The 20,548-nt window shown below is 40.2% G+C and overlaps 3 protein-coding genes across 5 annotated transcripts in view; 1 reads left to right on the top strand and 2 right to left on the bottom strand.

Annotated features, from left to right (window-relative positions):
* Positions 1 to 13,766, top strand: part of PIGB (phosphatidylinositol glycan anchor biosynthesis class B) — a 42,135-nt gene extending 28,369 nt beyond the window's left edge. The window contains exons 10-12 of the mRNA XM_053593348.1: positions 11,179 to 11,392; positions 12,894 to 13,074; positions 13,395 to 13,766. Of these exons, the coding sequence (XP_053449323.1) occupies positions 11,179 to 11,392; positions 12,894 to 13,074; positions 13,395 to 13,526 (527 nt within the window). The 3' untranslated portion in view covers positions 13,527 to 13,766. The remainder of the gene's footprint in view (positions 1 to 11,178; positions 11,393 to 12,893; positions 13,075 to 13,394) is intronic.
* The window catches only part of PIGBOS1 (PIGB opposite strand 1), a 45,489-nt gene extending 30,968 nt beyond the window's left edge, over positions 1 to 14,521 (bottom strand). The window contains exon 1 of the mRNA XM_053593355.1: positions 14,430 to 14,521. The gene's annotated coding sequence lies outside the window, so the exon portion shown is untranslated. The remainder of the gene's footprint in view (positions 1 to 14,429) is intronic.
* The window catches only part of CCPG1 (cell cycle progression 1), a 57,668-nt gene continuing 50,466 nt past the window's right edge, over positions 13,347 to 20,548 (bottom strand). For all 3 annotated transcript variants that reach the window (XM_053593347.1, XM_053593346.1, XM_053593345.1), the window contains 2 exons: positions 17,704 to 19,106; positions 13,347 to 14,527 (listed from right to left, as the gene is read on the bottom strand). In XM_053593347.1, coding sequence (XP_053449322.1) covers positions 14,338 to 14,527; positions 17,704 to 19,106 — 1,593 coding nt within the window. In that variant the 3' untranslated portion in view covers positions 13,347 to 14,337. The remainder of the gene's footprint in view (positions 14,528 to 17,703; positions 19,107 to 20,548) is intronic.

Genomic DNA, 20,548 nt, shown 5'->3' on the forward strand with positions numbered 1-20,548 from the left:
TTACTTCTGTTTTTTTTATTTTATTTTATTTATTTATTTTTATTTTTTTGTAGAGACAGAGTTTCACTTTATCGCCCTCGGTAGAGTGCCGTGGCGTCACACAGCTCACAGCAACCTCCAACTCCTGGGGTTAGGCGATTCTCCTGCCTCAGCCTCTCGAGTAGCTGGGACTACAGGTGCCTGCCACAACGCTGGGCTATTTTTTTGTTTCAGTTTGGCCAGGGTCGGGTTTGAACCTGCCACCCTCGGTATATGGGGCCAGCATCCTGCTCACTGAGCCACAGGCGCCGCCCTATTTTATTTTTTTATTTTTCTTTTATATATATATATATTTTTTATTGTTGGGGGTTCATTGAGGGTACAAGAAACCAGTTTGAAAGTTACTTCTTAATTACAAATTACATTATTGCAATAACCCCTTTTTGTAGTCTACCTAAGAGCCTAGCCAGGTGTAGTGGTGCACACCTGTAGTCCCAGCTACTCAGGAGGCTGAGGTGGGAGGATTCCCTGAGCCCAGAATGAGCCAGGAGTTCAAGACCAACCTGGGCAACAAAGTGCAAGATGCCCATCTTTGAAAAAACAGAAAAATCCACATAAGGATCTGACTCCCAAAACTCCTTTCGGCAGTATTGTTTTTGACTATTAGAAATCTCTTACTGAGGCTCGGCGCCTGTGGCTCAAGCAGATAAGGCGCCAGCCACATACACCTGAGCTGGCGGGTTCAAATCCAGCCTGGGCCCACCAAACAACAATGACGGCTACAACCACAAAAATAGCTGGGCTTGTGGTGGGCGCCTGTAATCCCAGCTACTCAGGAGACTAAGGCAGGAGAATCACCTAAGCCCAAGAGCTGGAGGTTGCTGTGAGCTGTGACAACACAGCACTCTACTGAGGGCGATAAAGTGAGACTCTGTGTCTGTAAAAAATAAATAAATAAAAATACAGACATCTAATAGCTATTTGACAAGCCTTAAGAATAATTGGCCCATTTACCAGAGCAAATCTGTTCACAAATCACTGTTCAGATTTTTTTTGAGAGTCTCAAGCTGTTGCCCTGGGTAGAGTGCCGTGGCATCGTAGCTCACAGCAACCTCAAACTCTTAGGCTCAAGCAATCCTCTTGCCTCAGACTTTCTATTTTTAATAGAGATAGGGTCTTGCTTTTGCTCAGGCTGGTCTCAAACTCGTGAGCTCAAGCAATCCACCAGCCTCCCAGAGTGCTAGGATTAGAGGCATGAGGCACTGCATCCGGCTTACTGTTCAGATTTTAAAGTGGTGTCTTGTTTTTTTACAGACACTTACTTGAGTGTAAGTTATAATTAAATTGAGCACTGCCTGAGTACTGGAGGACAAATATTAGTGTGTGTCTGTGTATATGTGGGTTTGGTTAATTTAGGGACTAGATTTGATTTCCATTTTCATGATCTAGATTTTTCCAGCATTCTTCCTCTTTTTGGCCTTAGAGAAAGATTGGGTTGTCTGAGTCCTCATTCCCATGTTTTGTTTTTTTTTTGGGACAGTCTCAAGCTGTTGCCCTGTGGCGTCACAGCTCACAGCAACCTCAAATTCCTGGGTCCAAGCAATTCTCTTGCCTCAGCTTCCCAAGTAGCTGGGACTACAGGCACCCGCCACAATGCCCAGCTACGTTTTGGCCCAGGTTGGATTCGAACCTGCCAGCTCCGGTGTATGTGGCTGGCGCCTTAGCTGCCTGAGCTACAGGCGCCAGGCCCCTCATTCCCATTCTAACAGATTCATGTAAGCGGCAAGATCCCTGTACCCAGGATCTGTTCTCAGTCTCAAGGGTTGAGACAAAATGCTGATGAAGGGCAAAGAGAATCTCTGCTAATGGACAAGAATCCCCCCTTTTTCTATCCAGTGTCAACTCAGAAGGATCCCTAAAGAACTGAGACCTAGAAAACTCCCTGATCTCTTTATAGGATATAATATTTTGCTCCAGACACTATGGAAGAGTCTTAAACAAGCCCAAAGATTTTTTTTTTATTTGTACAATTTATAAATTTATATATACAATTTGAATTGTATTACACCTCAAATCTCAGCCTTATTCTGTTCTTATGTGACCTGTTTTAACATGATTTTATCTGACAGAGTCTCACTTTGTCACCTTTGGTAGAGTCCTGTGGCATCACAGCTCACAGCAACCTCCAGCTCTTGGGCTTAGGTGATTCTCTTGCCTCAGTCTCCAGAGTTGCTGGGACTACAGGCACCCGCCACAACGCCCAGCTATTTTTTTGTTGCAGTTTGGCCGGGGCCAGGTTTGAACCCACCACCCTTGGTATATGGGGCTGGCGCCCTACTCACTGAGCCACAGGTGCCAACCAGTAAGCCCAAAGATTCTTATAATATTTGTACCTACACTAAGGGTCAGAGCTCTTTAATCCCAAGAGGTTTGATTAAGAATCAGTAGGATCCAGGGCAGCATGCATAGCTTATTGTGTAGGGTGGCGGCACATACACCGAGGCTGGCAGGTTGGAATCCGGCCTGGGCCAGTTAAAATCAACAATGACAACTACAACAAAAAATAGCCAGGTGTTGTGGCAGGCGCCTGTAATCCCAGCTACTTGGGAGGCTGAGGCAAAAGAAGCACTTGAGCCCAGGAGTTGGAGGTTGCTATGAGCTGGGATGCCACGGCATGCTTCCCAGGGCGACAACTTGAGGCTCTGTCTCAAAAAAAAAAAAAAATCAGTAGGATCCGGCCAGGTGCAGTGGCTCACTCACGCCTGTAATTCTAGCACTGGGAGGCCAAGGCAAGTGGATTGCCTGAGCTGAGGAGTTCAAGACCAGCCTGAGCAACACCAAGACACTGTCTCTGAAAATAGCTGGGTGTTGTGGTGGTCTGTCCCCCCCACAAAAAAAGAATTAATAGGATTAATTAAGTAGTGAGCTCACCTCTAGACGGAAGTCTTTGGTCATTCAGGAACATCGTCAGATAACAGTTCTCTTTGGAGTTCTTGATGTTTTAAGTGTCCCAGTTTGAGTTTTTCTTACCCAGCTGAAATCTTGAATTGTATTACACCTCAAATCTCAGCCTTATTCTGTTCTTATGTGACCTGTTTTAACATGATTTTATCTGAACATTACAAATCTGCCGCCTCAAAACATTAGTGGATTGGTTAACTCCAGGGGCTCACATTTGTAATTCTAACACTTTAGAGGCCGAGGTGGATCACTTGAGGCCAGGAGTTTGAGACTAGCCTGAGCAACATGAGACTGGCTCTTACTAAAAAAGTTTGTTTTGTGAGACAGCCTCACTTTGTCACCCTCAGTAGAGTTCTGTGGCATCGTAGCTTACAGCAACGTCAAACTCTTGGGCTCAAGCAATCCTCTTGTCTCAGCCTCCCAAGTAGCTGGAACTACAGGCACCCACCACAATGCCCTTAGAGACGGGGGTCTCACTCTGGCTTAGCTGGTCTTGAACCTGTGAGCTCAGGCAATCCACCCTCCTCGGCCTCCCAGAGTGCTAGGATTACAAGCGTGAGCCACTATCCCCAGCCTCTATGAAAAAAAATGTTTTAATTAGCCAGATAGAGTGACTCATGCCAGTAGACCAAGCTGCTGGAAGGCTGAAACAGGAGGATCACTTGAGCCTAGGAGTCTGAGACTGCAATGAGCTATGATGCTGCTGTACTCCAGCCTGGGAGATAAAGGCAAAACCCTCTCTCTTAAAAACAAAACAAAACCATTAGTGACTAAAAACTCCATTTATCGTTATTATGAGTTTCCAATTCAGCTGTATAGTTCCTATCTCTGCTGAGCTCACTTACACAAATGTGACCAGCTGCAGATTGGGTAGACAGTTCTATTGACTTAGGCGTAGCTCTCATATGTTTGGGGTTCTTCTGGCTGAAAGCCAAGGCACCTCAGCTCTTGTTTTCTTATCCTCCAAAACACTAGCTAGGGTTCATTCACTTGCTGTAGGCAGGGCTGCAAACGAGTCAGCAGAATTATGCAAGGTTCTTTGAAGCCCTGGCTTGGAATTTGCACATTGTCACTTCTACCACATTCTCTTGGTCAAAGCAAGTTACAGGGCAAGACCTGGTTAAGACATGGAGAAATAAACACCAGCCTCAGAATGGGATGAGACGTGTGAAGAGGAATTATTTGAGCCATTTTTTCAATCTACAATAATTTCTGTTGCTGAATTTGAATTTTCCTTAGTCCTGCAAAATAGGACTTTAATCTAGAAAACATACCTTCTGCATCTTTAGTGAACTGTATAACATTGTGCCTCAGTTTACTTGTCTGTAGAAGAAAAGTGCTATTGTTGTAGTAACACTGCAATTCTTAGACTGAACTTTATCATTTGTGCTGACAGGTTTTTATTAATTTTTTTTTTTTTTTTTTTTTTTTTTGAGACAGAGGCTCACTCTGTCACCCTGGGTAGAGTGCTGTGGCATCATAGCTCACAGCAACCTCAAACTCTTGAGTTCAAGTGATCCTTCTGCCTCACCCTTCCGAGTAGCTGGGACTATGGGTGCCCCCACAACACCTGGCTGCTTTTAGAGAAGGGGTCTTGCTCTTGCACAGACTGGTCTTGAACTCCTGAGTTAAAGCAGTCCACCCAGCTTTGCCTCCCAGAGTGTTAGGATTATAGGCGTGAGCCACCCCACCCAGCCCGCTGACAGGTTTTTAGCACTTGCTACCAATTCTGGGTTGTGTGTCTGCTTAATCTACTTTTACCACAGTGACAATGCAGACTTGCTTCTGACTGGTCCACTTTGTTTTTTCATATTCTAATCTTTCTATCAAAATTGTACATGCATGTCATTTCAATGGTCATTCCAGGAATTGCTGTAAAAATCATTAATCCCCAGCTCTCCCTCCCATTCTCTCTCCCCAAAAGCAATCACTAGAACATTCTTTTAGCTGGTTATTTCAGCATTTATCTCCATTATCTCTAAATAAAATGCTCATAATGCCACTTAAAATTTTTTTTTGAGACAGCCTCAAGCTGCCAGCCTTGGTACAGTGCTGTGGCATCACAGCTCACAGCAACCTCCAACTCCTGCGCTCAAGCAATTCTCTTGCCTGAGCCTCCCAAGTAGCTAGGACCACAGGCGCCCACCATAACGCCCAGCTATTTTTTGGTTGTAGTTGTCATTGTAGGCCATTTTGGCAGGCCCAGGTTGGATTCAAACCCACCAGCTCTGGTATATGTGACTGGAACCTTAGCCACTTGAGCTACAGGTGCCAAGCTGCCACTTAGCAAATTTCTTTCTTAGATATTATTTATTGACATCCACAGAAGCTGAAAATAGGGGTTTGTTTTGAGACAAGAGTCTCACTATGTCACCCTTGGTAGAGTGCTGTGACGTCACAGTTCACAGCGACCTCAAACTCTTGGACTTAAGGGATTCTCTTGCCTCAACCTCCCAAGTAGCTGGGACTACAGGCACCCGCCATAACGCCCGGCTATTTTTCTTTTGTTGTTGTTGCAGTTGTTGTTTAGCTGGCCCACGCTGGGTTCCAACCCACCGGTCTCAGTGCATGTGGCTGATGCTGTAACCACTGTCCTATGGGCACCAAGCTGAAAATAAGGTTTTTCTTAACAAAATAGCAACATAAAATTCTCCCTAGTAATTCTCTCTGTGCCCAGTACCCTCATCATGGATAAGAGTTCAAAGTTTCAGCCAGGCATGGTGGCTCACGCCTGTAATCATAGCACTCTGGGAGGCCAAGAGAGCGAGATACCTTGAGCTCAAAGTTTGAGACCAGCCTGAGCAAGCGTGAGACCCCCAGGCAGCGCCTGTGGCTCAGGGAGTAGGGTGCCGGCCCCATATACACCAAAGGTGGGGGTTCAAACCCGGCCCCAGCCAAACTGCAACAAAAAAATAGCCAGGCTTTGTGGCAGGTGCCTGTAGTCCCAGCTACTCGGGAGGCTGAGGCAAGAGAATCGCCTAAGCCTAAGAGCTAGAGGTTGCTATGAGCTGTGACATCATGGCACTCTACCGAGGGTGACAAAGTAAGATTCTATCTCTAAAAAAAAAAAGAAGAAGAAAGAAAAGAAAAAGAGTGAGACCCCCATCTATTCTTATAACTAGGCATTGTGGTGGGCACCTGTAGTCCCAGCTACTTTGGAGGTTGAGGCAGGAGGATCATTTGACCCCAGGAGTTTGAGGTTGCTGTGAGCTATGAGGCCATGGCACTCTACCAGGCGGGACAAAGTCAGACTCTGTCTTGGTGGGGGGAAGAGTTCAAAAGTCTCTTAGGTCAGTGATTATGAAGAAGAATAAAGTTCAAAATCTCACTTTTTCCCAGCCTCTTTCTCCTGTATGTCTTATTCCAGAATTGAACCACTCTTTTACTCATGTAAACACTGAAACTTAGCTGATCTAACAGCTTTCTCGAAGAGGTTTTGTTTTTGTTTTTGAGACAGAGCCTCACTTCATTTCCCCAGGCTAGAGTCCTATGATACCAGTCTAGCTCACAACAACCTCAAACGCCCAGGTTCCATCGTCCTGCCTTAGCTTCCTAAGTAGCTGAGACTTCCATTACCCACAACACCAGCCAATTTTTTTTAGTTTTCATAGAGTCAGAGTATTTAGAAATGGAAAGGTTAACTGAGATATATTTCTAACTAGTGAAACATCCCCTGCATGTCCTTGGTAAAAAGGAACTCATTAGGGCGAAGCCTATGGCTCAGTGGGTAGAGCGCGCCAGCCCTATAAACCAAAGGTGTCAGGTTTGAACCCAGCCCCGGCCAAACTGCAATAAAAAATAGCCAGGTGTTGTGGTGGTCACCTGTAGTCCCAGCTACTCCTACTCAGGAGGCTGAGGCAAGAGAATCGCCTAAGCCCAAGAACTGGAGGTTGCTGTGAGCTGTGATGCCGTAGCACTCTACCAAGGGCGAAAGAGTGAGACTCTTGTCTCTTAAAAAAAAAAGAAAGAAACTCATTAGTCATTGCTGGAGAACACAAATTGTCACATTAAATATACAAAATTTTAAAAGTGTACATATTAAGCTAAATAATATATGATGATGAAGAGATATGGCTGAGAAAAGGAGCCAGTTCATGAGCCTTCTTATATACTCAAGTTTTTAGATTTTATCCTGGAGAGTAGACAACTGCAACATACTGGATTTAAAATACTTTTGTGACAGGAGTCTGATGAGAGTGATTTAATGAGAATCCAGAGTATTTTTTATTGTAAATGATAAATGCTCATGGTACAAATAAATACATTAGTGTGTTATCCTCTAATCATCTAGCCCTGTTCCCCAGAGATAAATGTTGTGACTACTTTCTTAAGCAGTTCTTCTAGCAATTTTCTTTTTTTTTTTGTAGAAACAGGGTCTCACTTTATGGCCCTTGGTAGAGTGCCGTGGCCTCACACAGCTCACAGCAACCTCCAACTCCTGGGCTTAAGCGATTCTCTTGCCTCAGCCTCCCGAGTAGCTGGGACTACAGGCGCCTGCCACAACGCCCGGCTATTTTTTGGTTGCAGTTTGGCCGGGGCTGGGTTCGAACCCGTCACCCTCGGTATATGGGGCCGGCGCCTTACTGACTGAGCCACAGGTGCCGCCCTCTTCTAGCAATTTTCTGTGTACTCACTTTGAAATACTTTTTTGTAGGCCCAGATAACATGAGCAAATTAAGTATGATATTTAGCGTCCAGTTAGCAATGGGTTAGCTACTGTAGGAAATGAAGTGACCTATATTCTGACAATCACCTGGGTTCATAAAGTCCAAAATCTTCAATAAATTTACATAATGGTGACTGTCACTTTCTGAAGCTAAGACATTTGAGGGTAGATGCCATTTCAGTGAGAACTGCATTTCTAGATTATTTGCATATGCAATTCAGTAGACCTATTGGATGGCAGCTGTTAGAATCTTGTTAATTACCTCTTTTAAATATTGAAGAAACAGTACTACTTCTCAGTAAGAAAACCATGGGTTGTACGGTTTTCTTGTGGTTCTTTCAGTTTAGCATTGGAACAGTAACATGTTCAGCAACTCGAGTTTCTGAAATCCCGTTGGAAACTTTCAATGTCAAATGATTTGAAAACCCCACAGAGGCTTCAAATTCAAGACTTTTCTACTATGAAGTCAGGTTTTTTTCCTAACATGTGCACGAAGGTCATTTGATAATGGTAATTTCTAAAGATGTTTCCCCTATATGCCAAATGCTTAGTAATGCTTATACGATACTAAAAATTTATGTACAGGAGTCCCCAGGTTAAGAATGAGATAGGTTCTATAAGTTTGTTCCTAAGTTCAATTTGTCAGATACATTTACCTATTTTTTTTTCCAGTGGTAAGATAGGACTTTTATTAGAAGTTAGAAAGGAATACAGAAAAGCACCAGAGCTTCTGGAAGGGGGGAAGAACTGAAGAACTCTCTCAGGAGTCTCTATGTGGGCTTTTTTATCTAGGGGGATACATTTATTTACCTATTACCTATAATAGACTCCATTCCTTCCTAGCACTCTGGGAGGCTGAGGTGGGTGGATCCTTGAGCTCACCAGTTCGAGACCAGGCTGAGCCAGAGCAAGACCCCATCTCTAAAAACAGCCAGGCATTGTGATGGGTGCCTGTAGTCCCAGCTACGTGAGAGCTGAGACAAGAGAATCACTTAAGCCTAAGAGTTGGAAGTTGCTGTAAGCTGTGAAGCCACGGCATTCTACTGAGGGCGACAAAGTGAGACTATCTCAAAAAGGAAAAAAAAAAAAATGGCCTCCTTTTCTAAGCGCAAGTTGTATGTAAATTGAATGTTTGTAATTTGGGGACTGCCTGTATAAGACAGTCCTCAAGTTTTAAATAAAACTTTTATTTTGGCTCAGCACCTATAGCTCATTGGCCAGAGCACCAACTCATATACTGGGGCTGATGGGTTCAAACCTGGCCCCAGCTTGCCAAACAATGACAACTACAACAACAGATAAAAATATCGGGCGTTGTGCTGGGCACCTGTAGTCCCAGCTATTTGGGAGGCTGAAGCAAGAGAATCGCTTAAGCCCAAGAGTTTGAGGTTGCTGTGAGCTGTGATGCCATGGCACTCTACCAAGGGTGATACAGTGAGACACTGTCTCAAAAAAAAAAAAAAAAAATTATTTTATCCCCAAACTTCAAGTTGGAAATTGAAATGCATTTTTCCTTAGAAATAACATGTGGTTATTTACTTCTATTTCCTTAGATGTAACATGTAGTTAGGCTCCCAGACTATCCCAAAAGCTCATCTGATCCATAATATTGATAAAGAAGCCAATTTGAATAGCAAATGTTTATCAGTATCTAGTACCCATTAGGAAACTAACCTATCACCTAACTCTTCCCTAGGTAGTATTCAACTGTTCCTTCCCTTTCCAGCATGTTTTTCTTTTTTTTGAGACAGTCTCACTATGTCGCCCTTGGTAGAGCACTGTAGCATCACAGCTCACAGCAACCTCAAACTCTTGGGCTTAAGTGATTCTCTTGCCTCAGCCTCCCAAGTAGCTGGGACTACAGGCACCCACCAACAATGCCTGCTATGTTTTGTTATAGTTGTCGTTGTTATTTACCTGGCCTGGGCTGAGTTCGAACCCGCCAGCCTCAGTGTATGTGGCTAGTGCCGTAACTGTGCTACGGGCACAGAGCCCCCTTTCCAGTATCTTCTTAACATTGTTTCTCTAATATGGAGATTCAGTTCTCATTAAAATGGTATGTCCTAAAATGAGCTAGCTTCAAAAAGTGAAAATTACCACCATGTAAGTTAAGTTAAACATTACCTGATACATCCCTCTCCCCAGGACTAACAATGCTGGGAACATTATCTTCCAGCATTCTAACCAGAATCCCATTTTCACATTTATCACCACATCTTCCCCATTTGTTATCACCCACACATACATACTGTTGTATCCCTAATGCCACAGTTTCTGATAAAATTTTCAGCAACAATTTGAGAGAATTGTTAATCACTTTATACATGCCCACCTTATTTGAATATCTCTCGTAGCAAATTATCTTTTAGAGCCTCGTGATGGGCTTTAGTACAGCTTTTTATAATTTGAGCCCACTAAGGTTGATGTAGTTTTTACCTGTCAACACAAGTGCTTCAAGCTGTATTTGGTGGTCTATCTGTAACTGAAGTTATTACAGGTGGTTGAAATTTCAGAATCTTATTTCTAATAAAGCTAATTTTAATTCTCATTTTTTAGTAGGTTCCTCAGTTTACATTTCAAAAACTCTTACATAGATGTGAGTTTTAAATGACAGACTTAGTTTTTTTGATCTGGCTACATTTTTCATCACACCACTTTGCAGAATGTTTTTTGGTCAGAGCTATTTAAAGTACATTAACCATACGAGGTGAGGATATGATATTCCAGCTCCTAAATAGTATGAACTGTGGATAATGTTATCTAAAATATTCATAGAGGAGGAACAGAATGGAAAACACTGCCTTGGCTCCAGTGGGTATTAGCGCTAAAATTTTGGGCAGACTGGTTTGGGTGCTGCAAGTTCCTAAAGAACTATTACCTTGTTCCACATAAAGTGTATATGTACAAAATGTTAAAGAAGTTTAATAATATGCTTTTTTCCAATGGAAAGACATGTTCTTTGGTATTTTAATGGATACTAATGTGCTCATTATCAGTAGCTGTTGCTGGTAGAAGGACTTTTACTTATCCTTTTATACCTGTGTTTGTTCTACTTGGCTTTTTAGGTTTTGCCACACAGAAATTAATTTCACAAAAAAGAAAAGACAACATCTCCAAATTACCTGACACTATAGTGAAAAGAAAAAAAAAGTTAAGACATAGCTCCTTTTCTTCCAGAAAGTGATCCATACCACCTCTCATACACTTACCAGTAAAATCTCCCAAGAGCTCAATGGCTTATCTTCCCACAGGACACATTACTGCAGCTTGTGTTATATACTCCACTACCCATTACTAGTGCTTGAGAGATTAAAGGTAAAGGGATAATTAAAAGTCCTATTTATTTAGCAACTACTATGTACCAGAATAGGTACTGGATTTTTTTTTTTAATACTTTAAAGACCTAGATGGCAATACAGTGATAGTGAATGTTCGGAGAGATTATAACGACTTTGTCCATCTATTCACATTATTACAGTCTGTGCTGTTTCCATGAAAAATATATGGTTGCAGGTAACATAAGAAAACAAAATATTGCCAGTGTAAGGTTCAATGTGTCTATCTTCATATAGGATACTCAATAACCCACCTGAAAACATGGAAGAAACCAGCTCTAAGTTTCCTGTTTTTATCAAATATGCTTCTCGCCCTCTATACTGGTTTAGTTCATCAACGAGGTACTCTTGATGTCATGAGGTATATTCAGAAGATCTGTTACAACAGTCCCAATAAATCTTCAGCTTCAATACTTATAATGATGCCTTGTCATTCTACTCCCTACTACAGGTAATAAAAATTGTTTCACTCTATGCTATCACAATGAAACTTCCTACTTTAAAATTCTCTTTCAGATTCCTGGATTTGAATTAATTGATCATTGACCAAATATTTTTTTTTTTTTTTGAGACAGCCTCAAGCTGTCACCCTGGGTTGAGTACCATGGCATCACAGCTCACAGCAACCTCCAACTCCTAGACTCAAGCGATTCTCCTACCTCCGCCTCCCAAGTAGCTGGGACCACAGGCGCCCTGTAACACCCAGCTATTTTTTGGTCGCAGCCATCATTGTTGTTCGGCAGCCTGGGCTGGATTTGAACCCGCCAGCTCAGGTGTATGTGGCTGGCACCTTAGCTGCTTGAGCCACAGGCACCAAGCCTGACCAAATAAATTTTAAACTTGACCCAACAGGGTGGCTTATGCCTGTAATCCTAGCACTCTGGGAGGCCAAGGAGGGTGGATCATCTGAGTAAGAGTGAGAACCCCCAACTCTACAAAAACAGAAAAAGTAGCTGGGCATCATGCAGGTACCTGTAATCCCAACTATGCAGGAGGCTGAAACAAGAGAATTACTTAAGCCCAAGAGTTTGAAGTTGCTGTGAGCTATGATAAAGCCAACACTCTACCCAGGGCAACAGAGTGAGACTCTGCCTGAAAATAAATAAATGAATTTCTTTGGACATCATTTGTTTCACCTGTAAAAATTAGGGACAGCAACTACATGATAGTCTAATGACTGAATTATGTGTTCCTAGGAAATGTAAAATAGTAAAATTGCTTTAACTACGCAGGGCATTTAAAATGACATCCATTTGGGAGGCTAAGGTAGCCGAATTGCTTGAGCTCACAGGTTCAAGACCACCCTAACCAAGAGCAAGACCCCATCTCTAACAGACATTGTGGCCGGCACCTATAGTGCCAGCTACTTGAAAGGCTGAGTCCAAGAGTTTGAAGTTACTGTGAGGTATGATGCCATGGCACTCTACCCTAGGGCGACTGAGACAGACTTTGTCTCAAAAAAAAAAAAAAATACACACACATATATAGACATCCATTTGGCCCTATGCTTTTATTTTGTATTTCAGGAAGTTGTATTAGTTACCAGTTGTCCCGTAATGGTACAGGGGGGCAAAGAAGCCAGCTTTCCTATAGAAAATTCTATACTTAATTCAGTCTCAATATGGAGTTAAATGTTTCATGTGCACATTCAGTATCACCATGGATGTCATACTGGGGGAATTGGAACACTTTGGAACACTATGTAACTCTAGCTGCTAACTGTCCTACTCCCCTCCTTGAAAGGAATTCTATGCTTTAGTGTGGGCTCGCCAGTTAAGCTGCTGCTACACAGGTCATGGATGAGAATTACATTTTCCATCTTTAAGAATATGTCTTAGTTTATGGATTCAGATTTCACATTTTGCTAGGTGTACATGACATAAGTAATAAGAAAACTTTCAAATTTTTTTTTTTACTTCTTGTATTTATTATGATAACTTTTCTTTTCATAGCCATGTTCACTGCCCAATTCCAATGAGATTTCTCCAATGTCCCCCAGACCTGACTGGAAAAAGTCAGTATCTTGATGAAGCAGATATATTTTACCTAAATCCCTTAAACTGGTTACATAAAGAGTTTCAGGATGCTGCATCATTGCCTACTCACTTGATCATATTCAGCATTTTGGAGGAGGTAAGAAAGAAGAAAATTCAGTATTTTTTATTTACCTCAGGTTTAGCAACCACTTCGGTAAACAGAGAACATAACCTTTTTTAAGGTCCCTTTAAGCCCGCATATTTCATAATTGGTCTTTTCCTCAGTCAGCATGAGCCCAAATTCTGTAACTATCAAGATATTTTACTTACCACAAGTTAATTCTTTTTTTAAGAAATTTTATTGTTTTATTAAGAAAAAAGTAGAGAAGCAATTAAAATAGGCGATTCTAAAATTCACTGAAACAGTACTCAGTAAAATGTAGCCTTTATTTTATTTAAACATTTATTTACTTCTAGGAAATAAGTGCTTTCCTAATTTCAAGTAACTATGAGAGAACTGCTGTTTTCTTCCACACTCACTTGCCGGAGGGTCGAATTGGAAGTCACATATATGTCTATGAATGGAAGTCAAAAAGGAAACTCAACTGAAGATGAAATTCTGAACCGGGTTTGAATCTTTCCTAGAGAAACTGACATTGCTGAATGGAAATATTCAGGTACTGTTTAAATACTTTAGTAAACACTGGGTAATCAAGATTCGTGGAACTTGGAAAGAAACACTATGAACTGCTTTACCAAATACCACTACTGAGGAAATGTGTAAAATATCAGTATAAACCACATATTAATACAATGACAAATTTTAAATAAAGACCTTTAGTTTTCCTCGTGGTGTAGTTTTATTGTTTCTTCTACAATATTCAGATGTGCAAGAAATTTCACAAGAAAACAAGTCAGCAAGCTGATAAGAGGGCAGCAAATTCTTCACAAGTCAACGGGCTCTTGAACCCACAAAAAGACAAGAAGCAAATATAAGATTATAAAACGTTAGAGATGAAATTCCCTCACAATGTACTTTTTTCAAGCTCTACTGCAAATTTAACACAAACATCAGTGTTAATTACACTTTGTCATGTATGAGTTGAGCTTACTTTAAGCTTATACACTGAAAGGCAGTCTTATTTCATGCACAAAATCTGTTGCATGCCTGGCTTCCTTAGTAAAACTACTGTTGAACATTTCCAGGGCCAAAAAAAAATTCAACAAAGCTAAACTACAGGAAAATGCCGTTAGTAGGCTTTTGATTGATGCTTCTGAGTAATAATATAAAGTCATCAAACTGATACTCAGAAATGAAGGAAAAAAGACATTGTTATTTGGTAATTTCATCTTAGTTTCAACACCATTGTAGAAAGCAACTATGTCTCTTACAGTTTTCTAATTTAACTTAATCATCAAATCAATATTTAGGATCAAAAGGTAATTGCCCCAATTCTATTTCAAGATTTGCCATGTATCTTCCATTAGTGCGACCATATTTATGCCATTTACCTTCCCTTCTACAAGGCTGTGGCTGAAGATGCTTCTGCTCTTGTTTTCGATGCCTGGAGTTTTCAATATTTACCATACGTTGCTTTTTATCAGGTCGACTGAAAGCAGTAAACACATTTTTCATCTATGTTAGAGTTCATTTAAATTAAAAACAGTTTTCATGTTTTTCTCCATTAATCTATTATTTGAACACTGAAAAAAGATGTTAATCTGTAGTCCTAGAATATCCATATAAAAAATTAAGGATTCAGTATTACACTCTTTTTTAACAAAAAGACAAATTTAACTCTACTGGCAAAAAGGGGAAACATGCAACAGATAACAAAGAAAAGAAATGTGGCAATAAAATAATGAGATGTGTTTCCATTATTTTTCCTCCTTTCCTATAAAAATCCCTCCCCATTGGCTTTATCTCTCAGCGGAATTACATACACATCTCTTATAAACAAAGCAAAATAAAAGTCTTTAACTTTTTCTCTCACAACAGAAATTCACTATGTCTACACTGCTTTCCTCAGTCTCTAGGATCAGGCTTCTGTCCTGACTTCACTGAAAATCCATATTGCTGTCTATTGCCACCCAATTCCCAAGCCAAGAAATATTTTTCAGTCAACTTCTTAAAAAAGCTATTGACACATTTAAATATTCTCTGAGTTGATTTTCAGGTTTTCATACTACTCTTGTCCTCTCAGCCACCTGTGCAACCCAATAGATGTTGATATTCCCCCAGGAGTCTGATAAATAAATACCTCCAGCCTAGACTATCCAGGGGTCCTCAAACTGTTTAAACAGGGGGCCAGAACTCACTCTCCCTCAGACCGTTGGAGGGCCAGACTATAGTTTAAAAAAAAAAAAACAACTATGAACAAATTCCTATGTACATTGCATGTATCTTATTTTGAAGTAAAAAAACAAAACGGGAACAAATACAATCACACGGCCTCATGTGGCCTCCGGGCCTTAGTTTGAGGACCCCTGAATTCTAGACACATAGGTAAGTCTGGGAAAAAGAAATGGCCATGTAATTAACTACTAACTAACTTTATCCATTTGAATGTCAGTTAAGTACTTCCAAACACTCCTCATCTAAGATTCCACTTGCCCCAAACCTAGTATTTCCTATCTTAGTGATACCACTAACAGGTAACCCAACCAACAAATCTAGAAGTCACTGTTACCTCCCACTTCTCTTTCACAAGAAATACCAGTTTTACCATCTGTTTAACTGTCTCCTCCTTTCTACACCTCCTTCTATTGTTCCAGTTCATTTACTTATCAGCTTATGTTGGTATCATATTGACTACCTTCTAGCTTCACACCTTTCCCATCAGTCCTCCAGGTTGCTACCTACCGTGGTGCCCCCTTATTCAGTTTCACTTTCGTGTGCTTCAGGTTCAGTTACCTGTGGTCAACCACAGTCTGAATATGTTAAATGGAGAATTTCATTAATAATTCTTGCCACAGTGGCTCAGGCATGTAATCCTAGCCCTCTGTGAGGCCAAAGCAGATAGATCACTTGAGCTTAGCCTGAGCAAGAGACCCTGTCTCTAAAAATGGCAGGCACCTATAGTCCAAGATACTTGGGAGGGTGAGACAAAAGCATTGCTTGAGTCCAAGATTTTGAGGTTGCTGGGAGCTATGATGCCACAGCACTCCACCCAGGGTGACAGAATGAGACTCTCTCAAAATAATATCTTAAGTTGTATTCCCATTATGAATAGTGTCATGAAATCTTATGCTGTCCCACTCTGCGGCCCCTGGGACTTAAATCAGCCCTTTGTCTAGTGCTGCTGTCCACACCACCTACCCCTTAGTCACTTAGTAGCTGTCTTGGTTATCAGAACAGTGCTTATGTTCAAATTAACCCTTATTTTACTTAATAATGACCCCAAGTATAAAAGTGGTGATGGTGGCAATTAGGATGTGCCAAAGAGAAGCTGTAAAGTACTTCTTTTTAAGTGAAAAGATGAAATTTCTCAGTAAGAAAAAAACCCTATATGCTAAGGTTGCTAATATCTATGGTTAAGAACAAATCTTCTATTTGTGAAATTGTGAAGGAAAAAGAAATTCATGCATAGTATATACAGGATTCTGTACTATTCCTAGTTTCAAGCATTGCTGGGGGTTCTTGGAATGCATTCTCTGAAGGTAAGAGAAGACAACTGTAATCCAAAATATTTATCCCGCCCCACTCCAAAATTATTCAGAGGTTCTCTCTGTCCTACAGGACTAATCCTTTAGCATAAAATGAGGCCCTTCAGATCTGAATCTTCTTTTATCTCCCAGAACTATCCTGCTTCCTTAAAGTACCACATCTTCATCGGAGTCTTTGCAAATGACCTTCCCTTTGAGTGAAATGTCCTCCCTTATTTGCAAAGCAAATTCTCATTTCTCTTTCAAAAGTTATTTTAAAAACCAAGTTCAGTTCAAAGGCCACCCAGCTCAAGGTGCTACCACATGCATGCCTCCATACCTTCATTTCTTTTATCTAGTTTGTAAGTTCCTTTACAGCAAAACTTTTTTGTTTCCTCAAGGTAGCCTCACAACACTTTGTTCATTATAGCTCTAGATATCTGCTCAATAACTAAAGACGCCAGATTCAGTCTCATTATTTTATAGACACATTACATTTATTCAGAAAGATATAAGTACCTCAAAGGTAAAAAGTGAAGCTAACATTTCAAATGAAGCTAACATTTCAAGATTAGGCAAGTTTCATGTTACAGAACATAAAGCTGATAAACAACAGATAGAAAGTTATTATAAAGCACACAAATTAGAATTCTGGCTTGCCAAGTTTGCCTCTTTGATCATGCCTCTACCCTTATCAACAGTAATTCCGCAGTAAGTATTGAGTATCATAATTAAGTTGGTATATTGAATGGAAAAATGAAAATAGATGCGATATTAGAATTGTTATCTATGAGCTTTTCTGATTTCAGAGCAAAATTTGTTGTTTACTCCTAGCTTCCTTAGGCGAGTAAATATAATTTCACTTAAAGTGATTACGTGCTAAAGAAACAAAATAACAAAAACAGGATTTATATCTTTAACTGATTTGTAAGATAGAAATTAAATCAAGTCAAAATCATGATATGAAATTTTCAGCTATAATTTTAAAACTACATCTTTATAATTTATTCTAAATTCTCAATGGCAATAAAGCATATCTTACAAATAGTAACCTTTCAAGAAATTTATCAAATGATAAAAATGCTATCCCATCTACAAATGTTAGAAACTACTATAATAACATGGGTTTATGTAAACCGACCTGGGTCCATATGGAGGGGAAAAAGTGTGACCAAAGAAGTGTCTATATATATATCCATCCAACTTCTCAAACACTCCATCATTATCTACTTGATATTCTTTCATGTCTTTAAGATAATCTTTAACATCATTAACAAAGTCAGTGAAGAGCTTCTGATCATGAATAAAGACACCATTTTGGAAAAAATTATTGATAAACTGATCAAGTTCTTGCCAATGACGAAAAGTATGCAGCTCTTTTAATAGGTACCTTTGAATTAACTGTCTAAATTCATCTATCCTTACAGGATTCATCACTGTATTAAAAAGGCTCATAGCTTCTTGTTGAGCACATTCAAATACACCAGAACAACCCTTTCTAAAAGGATAATTTTCCCTACAGTCATGCTCAGCACTGCATTTCTGTGGGTTTGTATTTTTTCTGAATCCTTCAAAGTGAACTGGCTTTTCTTTCCTTCCATCTCTTTGCACAGTAGGGCCTCTACTATTCTGGTTCTGTGTGGGCGCTTTGTATTGTGGGTGCAAGTAGTCACTAAAAATTGTTCTTGATTTTTCAGCTGCAGCTTCTTTTGTAGCACCAAATCTTTTATTACCCTTTTCATCAAAGATATTCTTGGTGGTATCTTTGAAATGTCTGAAAGTAGATTTAACTGAATCTGAGAATTTTTTCAGATTTTCCTTCACAGCTTCTTTAGCTTGCTTAATTTTTTCTTTATGATGCCTCACAAACTCTTTAGTAGAATTCTTCATGGCATCAAATGTTTCCTTAACTGAACCCAAAAATGTTTCCTTTGACTTAGTTTTAGCCCTGTGGTTTCCTCTGCTCCCCTTCTTTTTTCCATCAGCTTCTTGTTTTCCATTTTGTTCCTTTGCCTCAACGTACAGTCTTTCCCACAAATCAGAACGCTGCTGTTCAAAGGTTAGTTTCCGTTCCAGCTCAGTGAGTCTTTCCCTTAAGATGGCTGTTTCCTTTTGTTCAGTCAATACACTGGGAGAATCAGTGCTATGTGACTGACTAGCACTTAATTTCTGGAGTTCCACCGATAAAGCCATGGTCATTAATCGTTCTCTCTCCACTTCCAGCTTTAGCGCCTTTGCTTCTGCCAGTAGTGTCTCCCTTTGATCAAAGAAGCTGTGTTTCTTCTGCTTTTCCTCTTCCAAATGCTGCTTAAGTTTCTGATTTTCTTTAACTAATTCAGTACTTGTCCCTTTATCTTCCAATATTCTAATCTGTTCTCGTAGTTTACTTAACTCTTCCTGTAATAAAGATAAAGCTTTTTCCTCCTTCTCCAGAGATAGTTTTAAATGCTGATTTTCTGTAGCAAGGTTTGTTTTCTGGGTTTCAAAGGACATCTTCTCTGCTTCAGTAAGGGTCCAACACCTTGCAAGGTTTTCTTTCAATAACTAAATTTTTTTGAAAGAAAGGAAAGAAAAATGTCAAGTGCTTTAAAAGCTGTATTTAAATGATGAAGAGATATAAAACCCCATAAACGTCGGTGGCTTTACTTCTACAGAAAATGTCCCCCAGGTACTATACATATAGTTCATATATAAGAAAATGCTTAGAGGACCCCCAGGGCAATTGAAGCAGCTTCAAAAATACACTACTGGGACCTGATCAAACTAAAAAGCTTCTGCACAGCCAAGAACACAGTAAGTAAAGCAAGCAAACAGCCCTCAGAATGGGAGAAGATATTTGCAGGTTGTGTCTCCGACAAAAGTTTAATAACCAGAATCCACAGAAAACTCAAACGTATAAGCAAAAAAAGAACAAGTGATCCCATCGCAGGCTGGGCAAGGGACTTGAAGAGAAACTTCTCTGAAGACAGGCACGCAGCCTACAGACATATGAAAAAATGCTCATCATCTTTAATCATCAGAGAAATGCAAATCAAAACTACTTTGAGATATCATCTAACTCCAGTAAGATTAGCCTACATCACAAAATCCCAGAGATGTTGGCGTGGATGTGGAGAAAAGGGAACACTTCTACACTGCTGGTGGGAATGCAAATTAATACATTCCTTTTGCAAAGATGTTTGGAGAATGCTTAGAGATCTAAAAATAGACCTGCCATTCAATCCTATAATTCCTCTACTAGGCATATATCCAGAAGACTAAAAATCACATCATAACAAAGATACTTGTACCAGAATGTTTATTGCAGTCCAATTCATAATTGTTAAGTCATGGAAAAAGCCCAAGTGCCCACAGATCCACGAATGGATTAATAAATCGTGGTATATGTACGCCATGGAATATTATGCAGCCTTAAAGAAAGATGGAGACTTTTCCTCTTTCATGTTTACATGGATGGAGATGGAACATATTCTTCTTAGTAAAGTATCTCAAGAATGGAAGAAAAAGTGTCCAAGGTACTCAGCCCTACTATGACTAATCTATGGCTTTCACATAACCCGGTTATAACCCAAGAAAAGGAGGAAGGGGGAAGGGGGGGGGGGGAGGGGGACGGAGGGAGCGTGATTGGTGGGATTACACCTGCAGTGCATCTTACAAGGATATATGTGAAACTTAGTAAATGTAAAATGTAAATGTCTTAAGACAATAACTAAGAAAATGCCAGGAAGGCTATGTTAACCAGTGTGATGAAAATGTGTCAAACGGTCTATAAAACTAGTGTATGGTGCCCCATGATCACATTGATGTACACAGCTATGATTTAATAAAAAAAAAATTTAGAAAAAGAAAATTCTTAGCAGAGAGCTAAATCAAATTAGGAACAATGGCAGGGTAAAGAATTTAAAGACAGGGAGGAGTTAGCTAGAGCTCCATTTATCTCTAGTAGGAATTTTAAAATAGCCAATAGGGATACTATTGGAATACTA

The sequence above is a fragment of the Nycticebus coucang genome, chromosome 6, assembly GCF_027406575.1.
Source record: "Nycticebus coucang isolate mNycCou1 chromosome 6, mNycCou1.pri, whole genome shotgun sequence".
Classification (NCBI taxonomy): Eukaryota; Metazoa; Chordata; class Mammalia; order Primates; family Lorisidae; genus Nycticebus; species Nycticebus coucang.